At 45.6% G+C, this 19,841-nt stretch overlaps 1 protein-coding gene across 8 annotated transcripts in view; it reads right to left on the minus strand.

The window, feature by feature from the left end:
• The window catches only part of SCNN1B (sodium channel epithelial 1 subunit beta), a 76,116-nt gene that overhangs the window by 18,412 nt on the left and 37,863 nt on the right, over positions 1 to 19,841 (minus strand). For 6 of the 8 annotated variants that reach the window (XM_022588551.3, XM_022588549.3, XM_089896031.1 and 3 more), the window contains 3 exons: positions 13,118 to 13,436; positions 10,465 to 10,741; positions 584 to 774 (listed from right to left, as the gene is read on the minus strand). In XM_022588551.3, coding sequence (XP_022444259.1) covers positions 584 to 774; positions 10,465 to 10,741; positions 13,118 to 13,428 — 779 coding nt within the window. In that variant the 5' untranslated portion in view covers positions 13,429 to 13,436. Of the gene's footprint in view, positions 1 to 583; positions 775 to 10,464; positions 10,742 to 13,117; positions 13,437 to 16,199; positions 16,868 to 19,841 lie in introns of those variants that run through there. The other 2 variants (XM_089896030.1, XM_089896033.1) reach the window with 2 other exon arrangements.

Genomic DNA, 19,841 nt, shown 5'->3' on the forward strand with positions numbered 1-19,841 from the left:
CCACTAGCTATCTATTTTACGTTTGGTAGTGTATATATGTTCATGCCTCTCTCTCACTTTGTAACAGCTTAAAGACACAGACCTACTAGAGAATGGACTTGAGGATATGGGGAGGGGGAAGGGTAAAAAAGTTTTTTGTTTTTTGGCCACACAGCATGTGGGATCTTAGTTCCCTGACCAGGGATCGAACACTGCACCCCCTGCCATGGAAGCGCGGAGTCTCAACCACTGGACTGCCAGGGAAGTCCCCCCCTTCATTTACTCTTCACAGGAACTCTAGGAAGTGGCTATGGTTATTGTTCCTGTCTTAGGATGAGAAAACCGAGGGCAGTAGATGCTGGGGTACCTGCACAGATCCCCAGCTGCGGGGTATTGGAGGCTAACAGCTCACAGCCGCCCCTTCTCCCGCCACCTTGCCTGGGAAATTAGGAGACCCCAGCCCATCCTCCTGGGGGTGGCACAGAGCCAGTGAGTAACTGATGGGGGCACGTACAAGGGGAAAACTGTGGTGCAGGCTGAGTGGCCAAGCAGGGGTGTGGACCGGGATGTGGACCCTGGCTGCAGGGGGCCCAGCGGCTCTTACCTGTAGGTGCAGGCCTCCGCCCCGAAGAGGCAGGCTAGGATCAGCTGCTCGGCGGAGTAGCCCATGGCCACCAGCTCCTGGTTTGGAACCTGTGCGAAGATGTTGGTGGCCTGCAGGGCGTACCACTCCGTCACTGCCTGGGTGGCGCTGCTGAAGTTCCGGAAGTTGCACGTGGTCCCATTGTGGCTGCACTGCGGGGGCAAGAGAGGCTCCTGTGGACGGGGGCTGCTGCCAGGCCTCTGCCCCGAGGGCCGGGGCGGCGAGTGCGCTGCCAGCTGCCCTTCCTCAGGGGGCGCCTGGGTGCGGGGGCTGCCCATGGCTGGGCCCGGGGGAGTGTGTTTGCACTCACGGTCACAAGGCTCAGGCTGTCCCCTCACACACAGCTCTGCAGTCACAAGGACTCACAGGCAGCACCAGCCACCGCACAAGGGAACACACACACGCATCCCCTCACACACAGCTCTGCAGTCACAAGGACTCACAGGCAGCACCAGCCACCCCATATAATATAGCCTCAGGCACAAGGGAACACACACACGCACACACGCATCCCCTCACACACAGCTCTGCAGTCACAAGGACTCACAGGCAGCACCAGCCACCCCATATAATATAGCCTCAGGCACAAGGGAACACACACACGCACACACGCATCCCCTCACACACAGCTCTGCAGTCACAAGGACTCACAGGCAGCACCAGCCACCCCATATAATATAGCCTCAGGCACAAGGGAACACACACACGCACACACGCATCCCCTCACACACAGCTCTGCAGTCACAAGGACTCACAGGCAGCACCAGCCACCCCATATAATATAGCCTCAGGCACAAGGGAACACACACGCACACACGCATACACAGACAGACCCCGCTTTCCGACACCTGCAGTCACATGACGTCCTGGGGTCACAACTCCACACACACGCCCATGTACCTTGATTTACGCAAGTGGCACCACATTCATGCTCACGTGGGCACATCTACAGCACACACTCGGACCCTCCACTCCCCTGACTCCTTTCCCAGCCCCCTCCCCAGACATCCAGAGGCAGCTCCCTGGAGGCTGTGTGGACCAGGAAGGACCCAAGACTCCAGGTCTGCCCACCCCTCGGCTGGGAGAAGGACCCGGGCCTCGTCAGCTTGAGCCGACAGAGAGGCGCAGGCCCCTCCACCATGAAGCCCAGGTCCCCTGTAGACACAGGACAGGCTAGGCCCTGACACTCCAGCCTTGGCCACTCTGCCTCTATTGGTCCTCCTGGTGGGAACCCAGGAGGCCTGAGGGAGAAGCTTCTCCTTAGTTCTGAGACAGCCCTCTCCAGGCCGGCATGGGGCGCTGTCCTCATGCCAGTTCCTGGAGGTCCTCATCTCACCTCAGGGAGATGATACTACTTAAGAGGCACTCTCGGGACTTCCCTGGTGGTGCAGTGGTTAAGAATCCGCCTGCTAATGCAGGGGACACGGGTTTGAGCCCCAGTCCGGGAAGATCCCACATGCCACGGAGCAACTAAGCCCGTGCGCCACAATTACTGAGCCTGAGCTCTAGAGCCTGCGAGCCACAATTACGGAGCCCACGTGCCACAACTACAGAAGCCCGCGCACCTAGAGCCCATGCTCCGCAACAAGAGAAGCCACGGCAATGAGAAGCCTGCGCACCACAACGAAGAGTAGCCCCCGCTCGCTGCAACTAGAAGAAAGTCCGCATGCAGCAACAAAGACCCAACGCAGCCAAAAATAAATAAATAAACAAACAAACAAACAAATAAATAAATAAATATATATGTACATATATATATAAGGCTCACTCTGTCCTGGACTCTGTTCTCAGGACTTTTTTTTTTTTGGCCACGCCCCATACCTTGCAGGATCTTAGTTCCCTGACCACGGATGGAACCTGGGTCCCCTGCAAGGGAAGCTCAGAGTCCTAACCACTGGACTGCCAGGGAATTCCCAACTCAGGGCTTTAGTTCTATTATCTCATCAATTCTCACAGTAGCCCTGCCCCATCATCATGAAGACACTGAGGTCCCCAGCCCACTTGCACACCCACACAACATGCACTCACACACACACGTGGGGCCTGACCCTGAGAGCTGGTGCAGCCACCAGGACCACGCCTACTTTACAGATGAGGAAATGGACACAGGAAGACTGCTAACTGCACCAAAAAGTAGTAGGGCATTGGGTCAGAGCGGGCACTGGGCCTCTGGAGCCTCGTGCTGTTTGCTGGTTTGTATGGAGAGGTGGGGGGGCTGGGTTGTGGAAGTCCTGACCACATGGGGGGCACGGGAGGCAGTGGCATCCTTCTGGGGAGTGTCTAGCCCCAACCTGGGTCCCCAAACAAGGCTGATCATCAGAATCACCATGGAGCCTATTAACAAGACAGATTCCTGGGTCTGGGCCCAGAACTGCCCATTCAGATTCTCCAGGAATGGGGCCCAGGGATCTGAGCAGTTACAGAGCTCCCAGGGGATCCCGGGGCACAGACAGGGAACCTTCTTCCTACTGCTGGCTTGCGGGCATCCCAGCATCCCAGTTATGCTTTGGCAATGACTGTACTGCATAGCTGTGGTTTCTCACCTGTCCGATATTTATGCCTCTGTCTTTTGATAATAAGACTTAATTCCTCGTTGCTGCTGCTGTTGGCTGAGAAACATCTTTTTGTTCACAGAAAACAAGATTATGTTCTTACCAAAAAAGATGAAACCAGCTGGGTTACTTTCAAAAGACAACCAAGTGAGCACCGCAGACTAATGAGTAGGATCAATAAGAACGTGACTTTGGCACTTTTAACGTTGACAAGCTCTGCATTTCTGCTGTTTCAGTTGCACTACTACAAGCGCTATGTATCAGCAAAGCCTTTGAATGCTCTTCTGTCAAAAATAACAGCCACGGCTTCAAGATGGCAGAGGAGTAAGACGTGGAGATCACCTTCCTCCCCACAACTACATCAGAAATACATCTACATGTGGAACAGCTCCTATAGAACACCTGCTGGACGCTGGCAGAAGACCTCAGATTTCCCAAAAGCTTTGCTTTTACCATTCGTCCTAGGGTTCTATCTGTCCATTTTGTTGTTGTTTTTGTTTTTAGTATAGTTTTTAGTGCTTGTTATCATTGGTGGATTGGTTTTTTGGTTTGGTTGCTCTCTTCTTTCTTTCTTTTTTTTATTACTTTTTTATTTTTAATAATATATTTTTTTATTTTAATAACTTTCTTTTCTTTTCTTTTTCTTTCTTTTTTTTCTCCCTTTTCTTCTGAGCCGTGTGGCTGACAGGGTCTTGGTGCTCCAGCCAGGTGTCAGGGCTGATCCTCTGAAGTGGCAGAGCCGGATTCGGGACATTGGTCCACCAGAGACCTCCTGGCTCCATGTAATGTCAAACGACGAAAGATCTCTCAGAGATCTCCATCTCAAGCTAAGACCCAGCTCCACTCAACGACCAGCAAGCTAAAGTGCTGGACACCCTATGCCAAACAACTAGCAAGACAGGGACACAACCCCACCCATTAGCAGAGAGGCTGCCTAAAATCATAATAAGACCACAGACACCCCAAAACACACCACCGGACGTGGTCCTGCCCACCATAAAGACAAGATCCAGCCTCATCCACCAGAACACAGGCACCAGTCCCTTCCACCAGAAGCCTACACAATGCACTGAACCAACCTTACCCAATGGGGGCAGACACCAAAAGCAACGGGAAGTATGAACCTGAAGCCTGAAAAAAGGAGATCCCAAACACAGCAAGTTAAGCAAATTGAGAAGACAGAAAAATACACAGCAGATGAAGGAGCAAGGTAAAAACCCTCCAGACCAAACAAATGAAGAAGAAATAGGCAGTCTACCTGAAAAAGAATTCAGAAGAATAATAGTAAAGATGATCCAAAATCTTGGAAATAGAATGGAGAAAATACAAGAAACATTTAACAAGGACCTAGAAGAACTAAAGAGCAAACAAACAATGATGAACAACACAATAAATGAAATTAAAAATTCTCTAGAAGGAATCAATAGCAGAATAACTGAGGCAGAAGAACGGATAAGTGACCTGGAAGATAAAATAGTGGAAATAACTACCACAGAGCAGAATAAAGAAAAAAGGATGAAAAAAATTGAGGACAGTCTCAGAGACCTCTGGGACAACATTAAACACATCAACATTTCAATTTTAGGGGTCCCAGAAGAAGAAGAGAAAAAAAAAAGGGATGGAGAAAATATTTGAAGAGATTATAGTTGAAAACTTCCCTAATATGGGAAAGGAAATAGTCAATCAAGTCCAGGAAGCACAGACAGTCCCATATAGGATAAATCCAAGGAGGAACATGCCAAGACACATATAAATCAAACTATCAAAAATTAAATACAGGGACTTCCCTGGTGGTGCAGTGGTTAAGAATCCACCTGCCACTGTAGGGTTCGAGCCCTGGTCTGGGAAGATGCCACATGCCGCGGAGCAACTAAGCCCATGCGCCACAGCTACTGCAACTACTGAAGCCCACGCGCCTAGAGCCTGTGCTCTGCAACAAGAGAAGCCACCGTAATAAGAAGCCTGTGCACTGTGACGAAGAGTAGCCCCTGCACAACACAACTAGAGAAAGCCTGCGCGCAGCAACGAAGACCAAACACTGCCAAATATAAATAAATAAAATAAAATAAATTAATTAAAAAAAATTAAATACAAAGAAAAAATATTAAAAGCAGCAAGGGAAAAGCAACAAATAACATACAAGGGAAATCCCCATAAGGTTAACAGCTGATCTTTCAGCAGAAACTCTGCAAGCCAGAAGGGAGCGGCAGGACATATTTAAAGTGATGAAAGAGAAAAACCTACAACCAAGATTACTCTACCCAGAAAGAATCTCATTCAGATTCAACGGAGAAATTAAAACTTTCACAGACAAGCAAAGGCTAAGAGAATTCAGCACCACCAAACCAGCTTTACAACAAACGCTAAAGGAACTTCTCTAGGCAGGAAACACAAGAGAAGGAAAAGACCTACAATAACAAACCCAAAACAATTAAGAAAATGGTAATAGGAACACACATATCGATAACTACCTTAAGTGTAAATGGATTAAATGCTACAACCAAAAGACACACTGGCTGAATGGATACAAAAGCAAGACCTGTATATATGCTATCTACAAGAGACCCATTTCAGACCTAGGTACACATACAGACTAAAAATGAGGGGATGGAAAAAGATATTCCATGCAAATGGAAATCAAAAGAAAGCTGGAGTAGCAATTCTCATATCAGACAAAACAGACTTTAAAATAAAGACTATTACAAGAGACAAAGAAGGACACTACATAATGATCAAGGGATCGATCCAAGAAGAAGATGTAACAATTGTAAATATTTATGCACCCAACATAGGAGCACCTCAATACATAAGGCAAATGCTAACAGCCATAAAAGGGGAAATCGACAGTAACACAATCATAGTAGGGGACTTTAACACCCCACTTTCACCAATGGACAGATCATCCAAAATGAAAATAAATAAGGAAACACAAGCTTTAAATGATACATTAAACAAAATGGACTTAATTGATATTTATAGGACATTCCATCCAAAAACAACAGAATACACTTTCTTCTCAAGTGCTCATGGAACATTCTCCAGGATAGATCACATCTTAGGTCACCAATCAAGCCTTGGTAAATTTAAGAAAATTGAAAACATATCAAGTATCTTTTCCGACCACAACACTATGAGACTAGATATCAATTACAGGAAAAAATCTGTGAAAAATACAAACACATGGAGGTTAAACAATACACTACTAAATAACCAAAAGATCACTGAAGAAATCAAAGAGGAAATAAAAAAATACCTAGAAACAAATGACAATGAAAACACAATGACCCAAAACCTATGGGATGCAGCAAAAGCAGTTCTAAGAGGGAAGTTTATAGCAATACAATCCTACTTAAAAAACAAGAAACATCTCAAATAAACAACCTAAACCTTCACCTAAAGCAATCAGAGAAAGAAGAACAAAAAACCCCCAAAGTTAGCAGAAGGGAAGATATCATAAAAATCAGATCAGAAATAAATGAAAAAGAAATGAAGGAAACAATAGCTAAGATCAATAAAACTAAAAGCTGGTTCTTTGAGAAGATGAACAAAATTGATAAACCACTAGCCAGACTCATCAAGGAAAAAAGGGAGGAGACTCAAATCAATAGAATTAGAAATGAAAAAGGAGAAGTAACAGCTGACACTGCAGAAATACAAAGGATCATAAGAGATTACTACAAGCAACTATATGCCAGTAAAATGGACAACCTGGAAGAAATGGACAAATTCTTAGAAACGCACAACCTCCTGAGACTGAACCAGAAAGAAATAGAAAATATAAACAGACCAATCACAAGCACTGAAACTGAAACTGTGATTAAAAATCTTCCAACAAACAAAAGCCCAGGACCAGATGGCTTCATAGGTGAATTCTATCAAACATTTAGAGAAGAGCTAACACCTATCCTTCTCAAACTCTTCCAAAATATAGCAGAGGGAGGAACACTCTCAAACTCATTCTACAAGGCCACCATCACCCTGATACCAAAACCAAAGATGTCACAAAAAAAGAAAACTACAGACCAATATCACTGATGAACATAGATGCAAAAATCCTCAAAAAAAAAATCCTCAACCAAATACTAGCAAACAGAATCCAACAGCACATTAAAAGGATCATACACCATGATCAAGTGGGCTTTATCCCAGGAATGCAAGAATTCTTCAATATATGCAAATCAATCAATGTGATAAATCATATTAACAAGTTGAAGGAGAAAAACCATATGATCATCTCAATAGATGCAGAAAAAGCTTTTGACAAAATTCAACACCATTTATGATAAAAACTCTCCAGAAAGTAGGCATAGAGGGAAATTACCTCAACATAATAAAGGTCATATATGACAAACCCACAGCCAACATTGTTCTCAATGGTAAAAAACTGAAACCATTTCCACTAAGATCAGGAACAAGACAAGGTTGCCCACTCTCACCACTAGTATTCAACATAGTTTTGGAAGTGTTAGCCACAGCAATCAGAGAAGAAAAAGAAATAAAAGCAATACAAATCAGAAAAGAAGAAGTAAAAGTGTCAGTGTTTGCAGGTGACATGATACTACACATAGAGAATCCCAAAGATGCTACCAGAAAACTACTAGAGCTAATCAATGAATGCGGTAAACTGGCAGGATATAAAATTAATGCACAGAAATCTCTTGCATTCCTATACACTAATGATGAAAAATCTGAAAGAGAAATTAAGGAAACACTCCTATTTACCATTGCAACAAAAAAGAATAAAATACCTAGGAATGTTTTACCTAAGGAGACAGAAGACCTGTATGCAGAAAACTATAAGACACTGATGAAAGAAATTAAAGATGTGATACAAACAGATGGAGAGATATACCATGTTCTTGGACTGGAAGAATCAACATTGCAAAAATGACTATACTACCCAAAGCAATCTACAGATTCAGTGCAATCCCTATCAAACTACCAATGGCATTTTTCACAGAACTAGAACAAAAAATTTCACAATTTGTACGGAAACACAAAAGACCCTGAATAGCCAAAGCAATCCTGAGAAAGAAAAACGGCACTGGAGGAATCGGGCTCCCTGGCTTCAGACTATACTACAAAGCTACAGTAATCAGGACAGTATGGTACTGGCACAAAAACAGAAATATAGATCAATGGAACAGGATAGAAAGCCCAGAGATAAACCCACACACATATGGTCACCTTATCTTTGATAAAGGAGGCAAGAATATACCATGGAGAAAAGACAGCCTCTTCAGTAAGTGGTGCTGGGAAAACTGGACAGCTACATGTAAAAGAATGAAATTAGAACACTCCCTAACACCATACACAAAAATAAACTCAAAATGGATTAAAGACCTAAATGTAAGGCCAGACACTATAAAACTCTTAGAGAAAAACATAGGCAGAACAGTCTATGACATACATCACAGCAAGATCCTTTTTGACCCACCTCCTAGAGAAATGGAAATAAAAATAAAAATAAACAAATGGGACCTAATGAAACTTAAAAGCTTTTGCACAGCAAAGGAAACCATAAACAAGACGAAAAGACAACCCTCAGAATGGGAGAAAATGTTTGCAAATGGAGCAACTGACAAAGGATTAATCTCCAAAATATACAGGCAGCTCATGCAGCTCAATATCAAAAAACCCAAACAACCCAATCCAAATATGGGCAGAAGACCTAAATAGACATTTCTCCAAAGAAGATATACAGATTGCCAACAAACACATGAAAGGATGCTCAACATCACTAATCATTAGAGAAATGCAAATCAAAACTACAATGAGGTAACACCTCAAACCGGTCAGAATGGCCATCATCAAAAAATCTACAAACAATAAATGCTGGAGAGGGTGTGGAGAAAAGGGAACCCTCTTGCACTGTTGGTGGGAATGTTAATTGATACAGCCACTATGGAGAACAGTATGGAGGTTCCTTAAAAAACTAAAAATAGAATTACCAGACGACCCAGCAATCCCACTACTGGGCATATACCCTGAGAAAACCATAATTCAAAAAGAGTCATGTACCACAATGTTTACTGCAGCTCTATTTACATGGAAGCAACCTAAGTGTCCATCGACAGGTGAATGGATAAAGAAGATGTGGCACACATATACAATGGAATGTTACTCAGCCGTAAAAAGAAATGAAATTGAGCTATTTGTAGTGAGGTGGATGAATCCAGAGACTGTCATACAGAGTGAAGTAAGACAGAAAGAGAAAAGCAAATACCGTATGCGAACACATATATATGGAACCCAAAAAAAAAAAAAAAAAAGCCTCTGAAGAAACTAGGGGCAGGACAGGAATAAAGATGCAGACATAGAGAATGGACTTGAGGCCACGGGGAGGGGGAAGGGTAAGCTGGGGTGAAGTGAGAGAGTGCCATGGACATATATACACTACCAAATGTAAAATAGATAGCTAATGGGAAGCAGCCACATAGCACAGGGAGATCAGCTCGGTGCTTTGTGACCACCTAGAGGGGTGGGGTAGGGAGCATGGGAGGGAGACACAAGAGGGAGGAGACATGGGGACATATGTATATGTATAGCTGATTCACTTTGTTATAAAGCAGAAACTAACACACCACTGTAAAGCAATTATAGTCCAATAAAGATGTTAAAAAAAAAAAAAAGACTTAATTCCTCCTTCAGGAAGCCACCCCTTCCCCCCGGCTCAGCCCATGTGGTCTGATAAAGGCAGACCATCCTCAGCTCCAGGGTACATGACCCAGGTCTGGCCAATCATGAAAGCCTGTCCTCCAGCTCACAGTGATTGGTTTAGGGGTGAGCATGTGACCTGATGATCAGGCTCAGGACTTTCACTGAGGCAATTAGGAAAGAAGAGCTTTGTTTCTGGGAAGAGTGCTAAGCTTGTGGGATATATGTCTGGCATTGCCAGGGTCTTCCATGTGGAGAGAGCCAGCCAGAGAGCAAAGTCAACTGAGAGAAGAGATGAACCTAGGTGGAGAGAGATGGACTCCTGATGACAGCATCTGAACGCCTGGATCCAGCCACATCTCAACTTAATACACCCCTGGACTTCTCATTTTGTGAACCAAGGAATTCCCTGCTTTGCTTAAGCTAGTTTGAGCTGGGTCACTGGCATCCAAAAGTGTCTTGACTAACATACCAACTATTTCTAATTTTAAAAAAGCACTGCAAACATATAAAATAGGCACTGGCTCCAGCCTGTTTTCCCCCCAGCAAGACCCAGATTATTTAAAGAAAGAAACTCCCATCAGCCTCACTACTTAGGGCCCATTGTTTGACCTGTGCCTGGGGCCCACTTACTAGTTTCATGGCTACTTTGCATCCGTGGGCACTGCAGGTCCTTCCTGGTGCTGGGGTGCTGCTTGCTGAGCCATTGTAGTTGTCCTCAAAGAGGTCAAGAACCACCGGGTGATGGGGGTTCTGCTCATTGATAAAGACCAGGGGCACGTGGTTCCAGATGGTGAGGTTCAGGGCCCTGGTGGTGTTGACATGGCTGAGCTCAGGACCCAGGATCCTCTCCAGGACTGCCTCCATCAGTTCATCCAGGTCCTTCAGCAAATGCTTGACTTTGGAGTACCTGTGTGGGAGAGAGGGCAAGTCAGGGAGGCAAGAGGCAGCTTCAAAGCAGAACGACTGTAGTCTGGGATCCCCTCCTACTGCAGTGTGGCTGCCACCACATGTGAGAAGAATGCTCCTCCACCCCAAGCACCCACCTCTCTATCTACCCACCCATGCTTCATCCATGCATCCTTCCACCCACCTGCTCACTCATTCATTCACCCAGTATTTGGTGAGCATCTACTATGTGCCAAGTACTGTGCAAGGCACAGAGGATATTATGGCAAACAAGACAGAATGGGTCTTTTTCCATATGAAATTCACAGGCTAGTGGGAAAGAATCCTAAAAGCTCACAGTTATTGATCACTTACCATGTGCCAGGTGCTAAGTGCTTCCTACATCTTTTTATTTAATCTTTGCCACAATTCTATAATCATCCCCACATATGGATAAAGAAACTCTGGGAGTTGCTGTGACTTCCTGAGCTCATCCCACTGATGAGGCCATAGAGCTGAGATTGGAACCTGGGTTTGGTGGGCTCCAGTAGGTGTGCTGTGTAGGCACGGGGCTCTGACTTCTCCCTGCCAGGAGGGATAGAGAATGTTGGGGGAGGGGCAGGTCTGTGACCCTAATTCTCCAGCAGCAATTTGGGGAACAGGAGCCAGTTTCAGGAGGGAGAAGGCAGATGGGACTGTGGGGCTGGGATCCAGGATCTCCTCTCAGCCCCTGAGGCTCCCATATTGGAAATGGTGACCAGTCAGTCTGGCAGAAATGTGTCCACACCAGCGGGTGTTCCCACCAGGCCCTGGGTGGGGGCCCCAGGCCCTGCACCCTAGTCACTCCAAAACCCAATTTATCCAAGACCTTGCCCCAGAGTGTGGTCTCCAGGGTGGTGTGTATCAGCTCTGGCTGGAGGACTTCCTGCAGGAGACAGCACTAAACCCTGGACACAGGCCCAAGTCCTGGTATGAAGGTGTACATCAGCCAGAGCTGACACCAGCCTCAGATGACGACACAGCCTGTGCCCTGACCATCAGCTGCCTCTGTGCACACAGGGAGAGGAGGATTGGGTGGGTGGCGGGCTGCGGGGCAGGGGCTGCTATCACAGCCTAGATGTCCACAGCTGCTGCCGAGCTTGCTAAGTCCTGTTTTGGAATTCATGGGCTCTGGGTTTGAATTCTGGCATGCCACTTAATATCTGTGTGACTTTGGGTAGTTTAACCTCTCTGAGGCTCTGTTCTCTCATCTACAAAATGGGGGGGGAATTGAAATATTTACCCTCGAGGGCTTTTGGAGGATTCAATTAGGTGATGCTTATAAAGCAGGGTGTGTTATTATTATAATTATTAAGAGTTTTCTCAAGTAGCTTCAAAGACCACCCAAGCAAGGAAGAGCAGCCCTATTACTAGAAAGAAGTGACTTTCTGATAGCTGGAAATGTAATCAGGAAATATGAATTCCCTTCCAGGACCTTCTTTTGGACAAGAACGTTCCCTGAGACTCACACATGCTGGCCCTTTTGTCAAGACCTTGAATGCACCAAGCTCTGTCTCACCCCAGGACCTTTGCATGTGCTGTGCCCTCCACTTGGGGCATTCTCTTCACTCTGCCTGGCTAACTTCTACTCATTCCTCGGGGCATTTTTCTCTGACTGACCGTCTGCCTTTCCTCAACCCAACCCTGACTAGGTTGGGTGTCCTTGGGTGTCCCCTTCCCAGGCCTTGCCATCAAGTGGTTAAACAGTGGCAGCTCTGGAGTCAGATCAGGCCTGGATTCAAACTCTACAGTTGCTCACTGTGTGTCTCTGGGCAAGTTCCCTCACTTCTCTGAACCTCCATTTCCTGACCTATGAATTGGGGCTACTATAGCAGTGCCCACCCCTAGGGTGGTTGTGTGGATTAGAATGACATGAATTACCCAAAGAACACTCAACACGCTGCCTGGTGTTTCATAAGCACTCAATGTATGGTTGCTATATATATTTTTTAATCCTCACAATTACAATGAATTCAATATTTATGGAAAAAAAAAGATTAATGTCTGTTTTCTCTGGTAGACTGTGACGAGGGCAGGCATGTTGTTTTAGTTACTGATGTATTTGCGGTTCCTAGAAAAGTTCCTGGCAATAGTAGGTGCTCAATAAATACACATTGAATCAATAAATAGGCACTGGCATGCCTGAAGGCAGGGACTACCAGGCAATTTTGGAGGTTCTTTTTAAGCCTACGAGGTTTATGAATTTTGAATCTTACTTGCTACAAAGGGATGAAAACAAAGAAGGAAAGAGAAAGAGAGAAAGGGGAAAAAGGGAAAGAAGGAAGGAAAGCTGGAAGGAAGGGAAAAAAAGAAGAAATGCAGCCCTGCTGAGACCAGCCGCACTCCAAGGACCACCTACTGGAAGGGGCTGGTGTTGCAGATGGTGACGGCGGGAAAGTCCATAGCCTTGAAGCCGATGGAGAGGGAGACGCTGACCTCCCAGCTCAGGTAGGTCCTGATGAAGACACCCCATTGCCAGCAGACGAGGGAGGTGAAGAGCAGGGTGAGCACGAACCACATGGCCTTCTTCTTGGGCCCCTCGCAAATGATGCGTTTGGGGCCATGGGTGTTGGTGTTGTCACAGTACCACACCAGCAACTCCTTGTATGTGTAGCCGGGGCCCTTCTGCAGCCGGTGCAGGCACTTGAGCAGGTACTTCTTTATGTGCATCGTGGCTCCTGCAGATACACCCGGGACGGCCACTTCAGATACCACAACAGCCTCCTGTCCCAGGATCTCCCAGTCGTGGCCAGAGCATGGGCACTGGGGACAGGAAGGCCCTCTTTCTATCCCTCCCTCCCTTCCTTCCTTCCCTCTTGCCATTTATCATCCATCCATCCAACCAACCCCAAAGCATTTATTGAGTGCCTACTGTATGCCAGGCACTGAATTAGCCCCTCTGGACTCAATGATGAGCAAAATGGACAAGGTTTCTTCCCTCTGAGAATTTCCAGCTTAGTGGACAAGTTACTTAAACTCCTAACTCCTCAGGTTCTCCGTGTGCGAAACGGGGACAACTGTACCTAGTTTTTATAGGATTGCTGAGAGGGTGAAATTAGGTGAGACATAAAAAGTGCCAAGTACAGTGCCTGGCACAGGCTACGTGCTCAATATGTTAGCTACCATTATTACTAGCTGCGAGTGCTGAGACAGAGATCAACCAACTGGTTACAGAATGTGATAGGAAGGATTGGGACCCTGAGTACCCAGAGGCAGTAGACGGCAGTGGTTAAGAATGAGGACTCTGGAGCGAAATGTCTGGCTTTGAATCTCGGCTCTGCCACTTTCTAGCTGTGTGACTTTGAGCAATTCACTTTCTCAGTGCCTCAGTTTCCTCATCTTGTAAAATGGGGATAATAACGGTCCCCACCTCACAGGGTTGATGTGAAGACTGAAATGAATGAGAATGTGGAGAGTGTGGATTAATGCCTGGCACCTGTCAGCTACTGTTATTACAAAGGGGGGCCCCCGAAGTCTGGGAGTCCTTGGAGGAGTTGAGTTAAAGGACAGGAGTGGTGATGGGAGGGTGAGGGGACAGCAGGAGCAGAGGCCGATCGGGAGGAAGCCTGGGGACATGAACAGAGCTGGCCGCGCAGGGCCTTGTGGGCCATGTTAAGGAGTGGGGTTTCAATCCTAGGACAGCTGGAACCTGTGGAGACGAGATGCTGTCAACTCTGCGGTCTGAAAAGAGCGCCCCAGCTGCTCGGTGGAGATGGACTGGAGCGGGGTGAGGGTGGCTCCAGGAGTGCTGGGTGCTAGCTGTGGGTCAGCCAGGAATGGTTAACCTCTCTGAGACTGTTTCCCACCTGCGTGAGCAGACAGGGTTCTTGGGACGTTAACCGAGATAGCTGTCAAAGAGCCTGGCACATGATGGCTTCTCAGGAAATACCCGTTTCCTCCTTCCTTCTGCCCATATACAGAGCCAGAACCTGCTGAAGGAGCACCCCAGTCCTATCCCTGGAGCCCCAACTGGCCAAAGGCCACCTCCTTCGTGAAGCTGTCCTGACTCCCTGGCTGGAATGAGCCCTGCCCTCCTCTGAGAGCCTCTGCCTTTCTGGGGGCTCTGTGCTGGGCAGGGTGTTGCCTGCTTCCCAGCACCCTCTCCCCTTGCTTGGATGTTTCCTCGGGTGAACCCCTCCCCCAGTCTCAGCTGGTGTGAGTGGCCAGGCTACCATCCCTAGCTCTGGGAGCGGGGGGGGGGGGGGCTCACATGACCGCAGTTTGGACCATTAGACTCAATTCTGTTACTTTATGTTGGAATAACTGAGGAAGAGACCTCCTTTTTAGCTAAGACTACTAAGTTGGCGGTATTTGGCATCACAAATGGGGAGACTGCCTGAGGAGAAAGCCAACATAGAGAAAAGCAGAGCCACAAGATGGAGACAGGTTCTGACAACATCGTTTGAACACCTGGATCCAGCCATTCCTGAAGCCTGACTCAGCAGATATGGGAACCAATAAATTTTCTTTCTTACTTATGCTGATACAAGCTGGATGTGTATCATTTGCAACCAACAGAGAAAGAAATTCTCCTCGTTCTACTCTGTAACATAGTTGCTTGTCCTGTGGCTTCTCACTCCCATGAGATCACAACCCCCCTGAAGGTAGCAGCACTGTATTCCCGACAAGCCCAGCACAGCGCCTAGAACACCACTGAATATCGAAATGAATAACGCCAGACCTTCATATCTAAACAGAGATCTTAAACTTACCCAGGCATGTTCACTCCTGACCTAACTGTCTGACACAGTAACATTCCTCACCTGCCTGGCCAAAGCATTAAGGGCTTTACTCTCTTAACACCACTACCTCTGCTCTCTGATGGAAATCAAGCTCCATGTGCCTGTCCAGGTCATCACGGCTGTAGGACAGATGTTCATAGACTAACCCAACTCCCACCTTTCCCAGAGGACCCAGTCCCTGCTCTGGGATAATAAAGTAATAATAACTACAATAATGACAACTATGAGGGCAACATTAAAGTACTAAGTGTTTACCATGATCCAGGAACTGCAACGTGCTTCGTATGTTACTTCGTTCCTATACATTTTTATCCACAACCTTAAACTTGGAAAGAATTGGGGCTTCATCTGTCTCAAGGCCCAAGAGGTGAAGAGCACATTAGGCTCCTATAAATAGTTGTGGAAGAAATAGACCAAGGGCCTCTGTGACATCTACCCTCTTCCATTCTAGTTTAACCATTCTGATTAAGTCAAGAAGAAAGTTTTAGGTCCTTAACATCCACCTAACCCCCTCTAATCTCCCAGTTTAACAATGAGGCCTCAGGCTCGCTCAGAGCCCTGTCAGGCAACGGTATCTGTAACAACAACCTTCTGTTTTCACTGGGTTTCTTTTTAAGAGGGATCTTCTATTTATGGCAAGAGACACTGGCTTTTGCTTTAGGTTCATAAATACACTTAAGTTAAAAAAAAAAAAAAGACCTGAGATTGGTTCAAGATGGCGGAGTAGAAGGACGTGCTCTCACTCCCTCTGCGAGAACACTGGAATCACAGCCAACTGCTGAACAATCATCGACAGGAGGACACGGGAACTCACCAAAAAAGATACCCCACATCCAAAGACAAAGGAGAAGCCGCAATGAGACGGTAGGAGGGGCGCAATCACAATAAAATCAAATCCCATAACTGCTGGATTGGTGACTCACAAACTGGAGGACACTTATACCACGGAAGTCCACCCACTGGAGTGAAGGTTCTGAGCTTCCCAACCTGGGGGTCCGGCAATGAGAGGAGGAATTCCCAGAGAATCACACTTTGAAGGCTAGCGGGATTTGATTGCAGGACTTCGACAAGACTGGGGGAAACAGAGACTCCCCTCTTGGAGGGCACACACAAAGCAGTGTGCACATCAGGACCCGGGAAAAGGAGCAGTGACCCCAGGGGAGACTGAACCAGACCTACATGCTAGTGTTGGAGGGTCTCCTGCAGAGGCGGGGGGTGGCTGTGGCTCACCCCAGGGACAAGGACACTGGCAGCAGAAGTTCTGAGAAGTACTCCTTGGCGTGAGCCCTCCCAGGGTCTGCCATTAGCCCCACCAAAGAGCCGGGTAGGCTCCAGTGCTGGGTCTCCTCAGGCCAAACAACCAACAGGGAGGGAACCCAGCCCCACCCATCAGCAGACAAGCGGATTAAAGTTTTACTGAGCTCTGCCCACCAGAGCAACACCCAGCTCTACCCACCATCAGTCCCTCCCATCAGGAAGCTTGCACAAGTCTCTTAGATAGCCTCATCCACCAGAGGGCAGACAGCAGAAGCAAGAAGAACTACAATCCTGCAGCCTGTGGAACAAAAACCACATTCACAGAAAGACAGACAAAATGAAAAGGCAGGACTTCCCTGGTGGCGCAGTGGTTAAGAATCCGCCTGCTAATGCAGGGGACATGGGTTTCAGTCCTGGTCCAGAAAGATCCCACATGCCGTGGAGCAGCTAAGCCCGTGCGCCGAAACTGCTTAGCCTGCACTCTAGAGCCTGCAAGCTGCAACTACTGAGTCCGCACACCTAGAGCCTGTGCTCTGCAACAAGAGAAGCCACCGCAGTGAGAAGCCCGTGCACCGCAACAAAGAGTAGCCCCCACTCGCCACAACTAGAGAAAGCCCACGCACAGCAACAAACACCCAATGCAGCCAAAAATAAATTAAAAATAATGATAATAATAAAATAAATTTTAAAAAAATGAAAAGGCAGAGGACTCTGTACCAGATGAAGGAACAAGATAAAACCCCAGAAAAACAACTAAATGAAGTGGAGATAGGCAACCCTCCAGAAAAAGAATTCAGAATAATGATAGTGAAGATGATCCAGGACCTCGGAAAAAGAAAGGAGGCAAAGATCGAGAAGATGCAAGAAATGTTTACAAAGACCTACAAGGATTAAAGAAAAAACACCTAGAAGAATTATAGAACAAACAAACAGAGATGAACAATACAATAATTGAAATGAAAAATACACTAGAAGGAATCAATAGCAGAATAACTGAGGCAGAAGAATGGATAAGTGACCTGGAAAACAGAATGGTGGAATTCACTGCTGTGGAATAGAATAAAGAAAAAAGAATGAAAAGAAATGAAGACTGACTAAGAGACCTCTGGGACAACACTAAACACAACAACATTCGCATTATAGGGGTCCCAGAAAGAGAAGAGAGAGAGAAAGGATCCGAGAAAATATTTGAAGAGATTATAGTTGAAAACTTCCCTAACATGGGAAAGGAAATAGCTACCCAAGTCCAGGAAGTGCAGAGCGTCCCAGGCAGGATAAACGCAAGGAGAAACACGCCGAGACACATAGTAATCAAATTGACAAAAATTAAAGACAAAGAAAAATTATTGAAAGCAACAAGGGAAAAATGACAAATAACATACAAGGGAACTCCCATAAGGTTAACAGCTGATTTCTCAGCAGAAACTCTACAAGCCAGAAGGGAGTGGCACGATATATTTAAAGTGATGAAAGGGAAGAACCTACAACCAAGATTACTCTACCCGGCAAGGATCTCATTCAGATTTGACAGACAAATCAAAAGCTTTACAGACAAGCAAAAGCTAAGAGAATTCAGTACCGCCAAACCAGCTCTACAACAAATGCTAAAGGAACTTCTCTAAGTGGGAAACACAAGAGAAGGAAAGGACCTACAAAAACAAACCCATAACAATTAAGAAAATGGTAATAGGAACATACATATCGATAATTACCTTAAACGTGAATGGATTAAATGCTCCAAACAAAGACACAGGCTCGCTAAATGGATACAAAAACAAGACCCATATATATGCTGTCTACAAGAGACCCACTTCAGACCTAGGGACACACACAGACTGAAAGTGAGGGGATGGAAAAAGATATTCCATGCAAATGGAAATCAAAAGAAAGCTGGAGTAGCAATTCTCATATCAGACAAAATAGACTTTAAAATAAAGACCATTACAAGAGACAAAGAAGGACACTACATAATGATCAAGGGATCAATCCAAGAAGAAGATATAACAATTATAAATATATACGCACACAACATAGGAGCACCTCAATACATAAGGCAACTGCTAACAGCTATAAAGGAGGAAATCGACAGTAACACAGTAATAGTGGGGGACTTTAACACCTCATTTACACCAATGGACAGATCATCCAGACAGAAAATTAATAAGGAAACACAAGCTTTAAATGACACAATAGACCAGATAGATTTAATTGATATTTATAGGACATTCCATCCGAAAACAGGAGATTACACTTTCTTCTCAAGTGCACACGGAACATTCTCCAGGATAGATCACATCCTGGGTCACAAATCAAGCCTCAGTAAATTTAAGAAAACTGAAATCATATCAAGCATCTTTTCTGACCACAACGCTATGAGATTAGAAATCAATTACAGGGAAAAAAACATGAAAAACACAAACACATGGAGGCTAAACAATACATTACTAAATAACCAAGAGATCACTGAAGAAATCAAAGAGGAAATAAAAAAATACCTAGAGACAAATTACAACGAAAACACAACGATCCAAAACCTATGTGATGCAGCAAAAGCAGTTCTAAGAGGGAAGTTTATAGCAATACAAGCCTACCTCAAGAAACAAGAAAAATCTCAAATAAACAATCTAAACTTATACCTAGAGGAACTAGAGAAAGAAGAACAAACAAAACCCAAAGTTAGTAGAAGGAAAGAAATCATAAAGATCAGAGCAGAAATAAATGAAATAGAATCAAAGAAAGCAATAGCAAGGATCAATAAAACTAAAAGCTGGTTCTTTAAGAAGATAAACAAATTGATAAACCTTTAGTCAGACTCATCAAGAAAAAGAGGGAGAGCAGTCAAATCAATAAAAGTAGAAATGAAAAAGGAGAAGTTACAATGGACACAGCAGAAATACAAAGTATCATAAGAGGCTACTATAAGCAATTCTATGCCAATAAAATGGACAACCTGGAAGAAATGGACAAATTTTTAGAAAGGTATAACCTTCCAAGACTGAACCAGGAAGAAATAGGAAATATGAACAGACCAATCACAAGCACTGAAACTGAAACTGTGATTAAAAATCTTCCAACAAACAAAAG

This window comes from Delphinapterus leucas, chromosome 15 (genome assembly GCF_059928025.1).
Source record: "Delphinapterus leucas isolate spDelLeu-1000000601 "Yukka" chromosome 15, BTC_Dleu_Yukka2, whole genome shotgun sequence".
In the NCBI taxonomy this organism is placed as follows: Eukaryota; Metazoa; Chordata; class Mammalia; order Artiodactyla; family Monodontidae; genus Delphinapterus; species Delphinapterus leucas.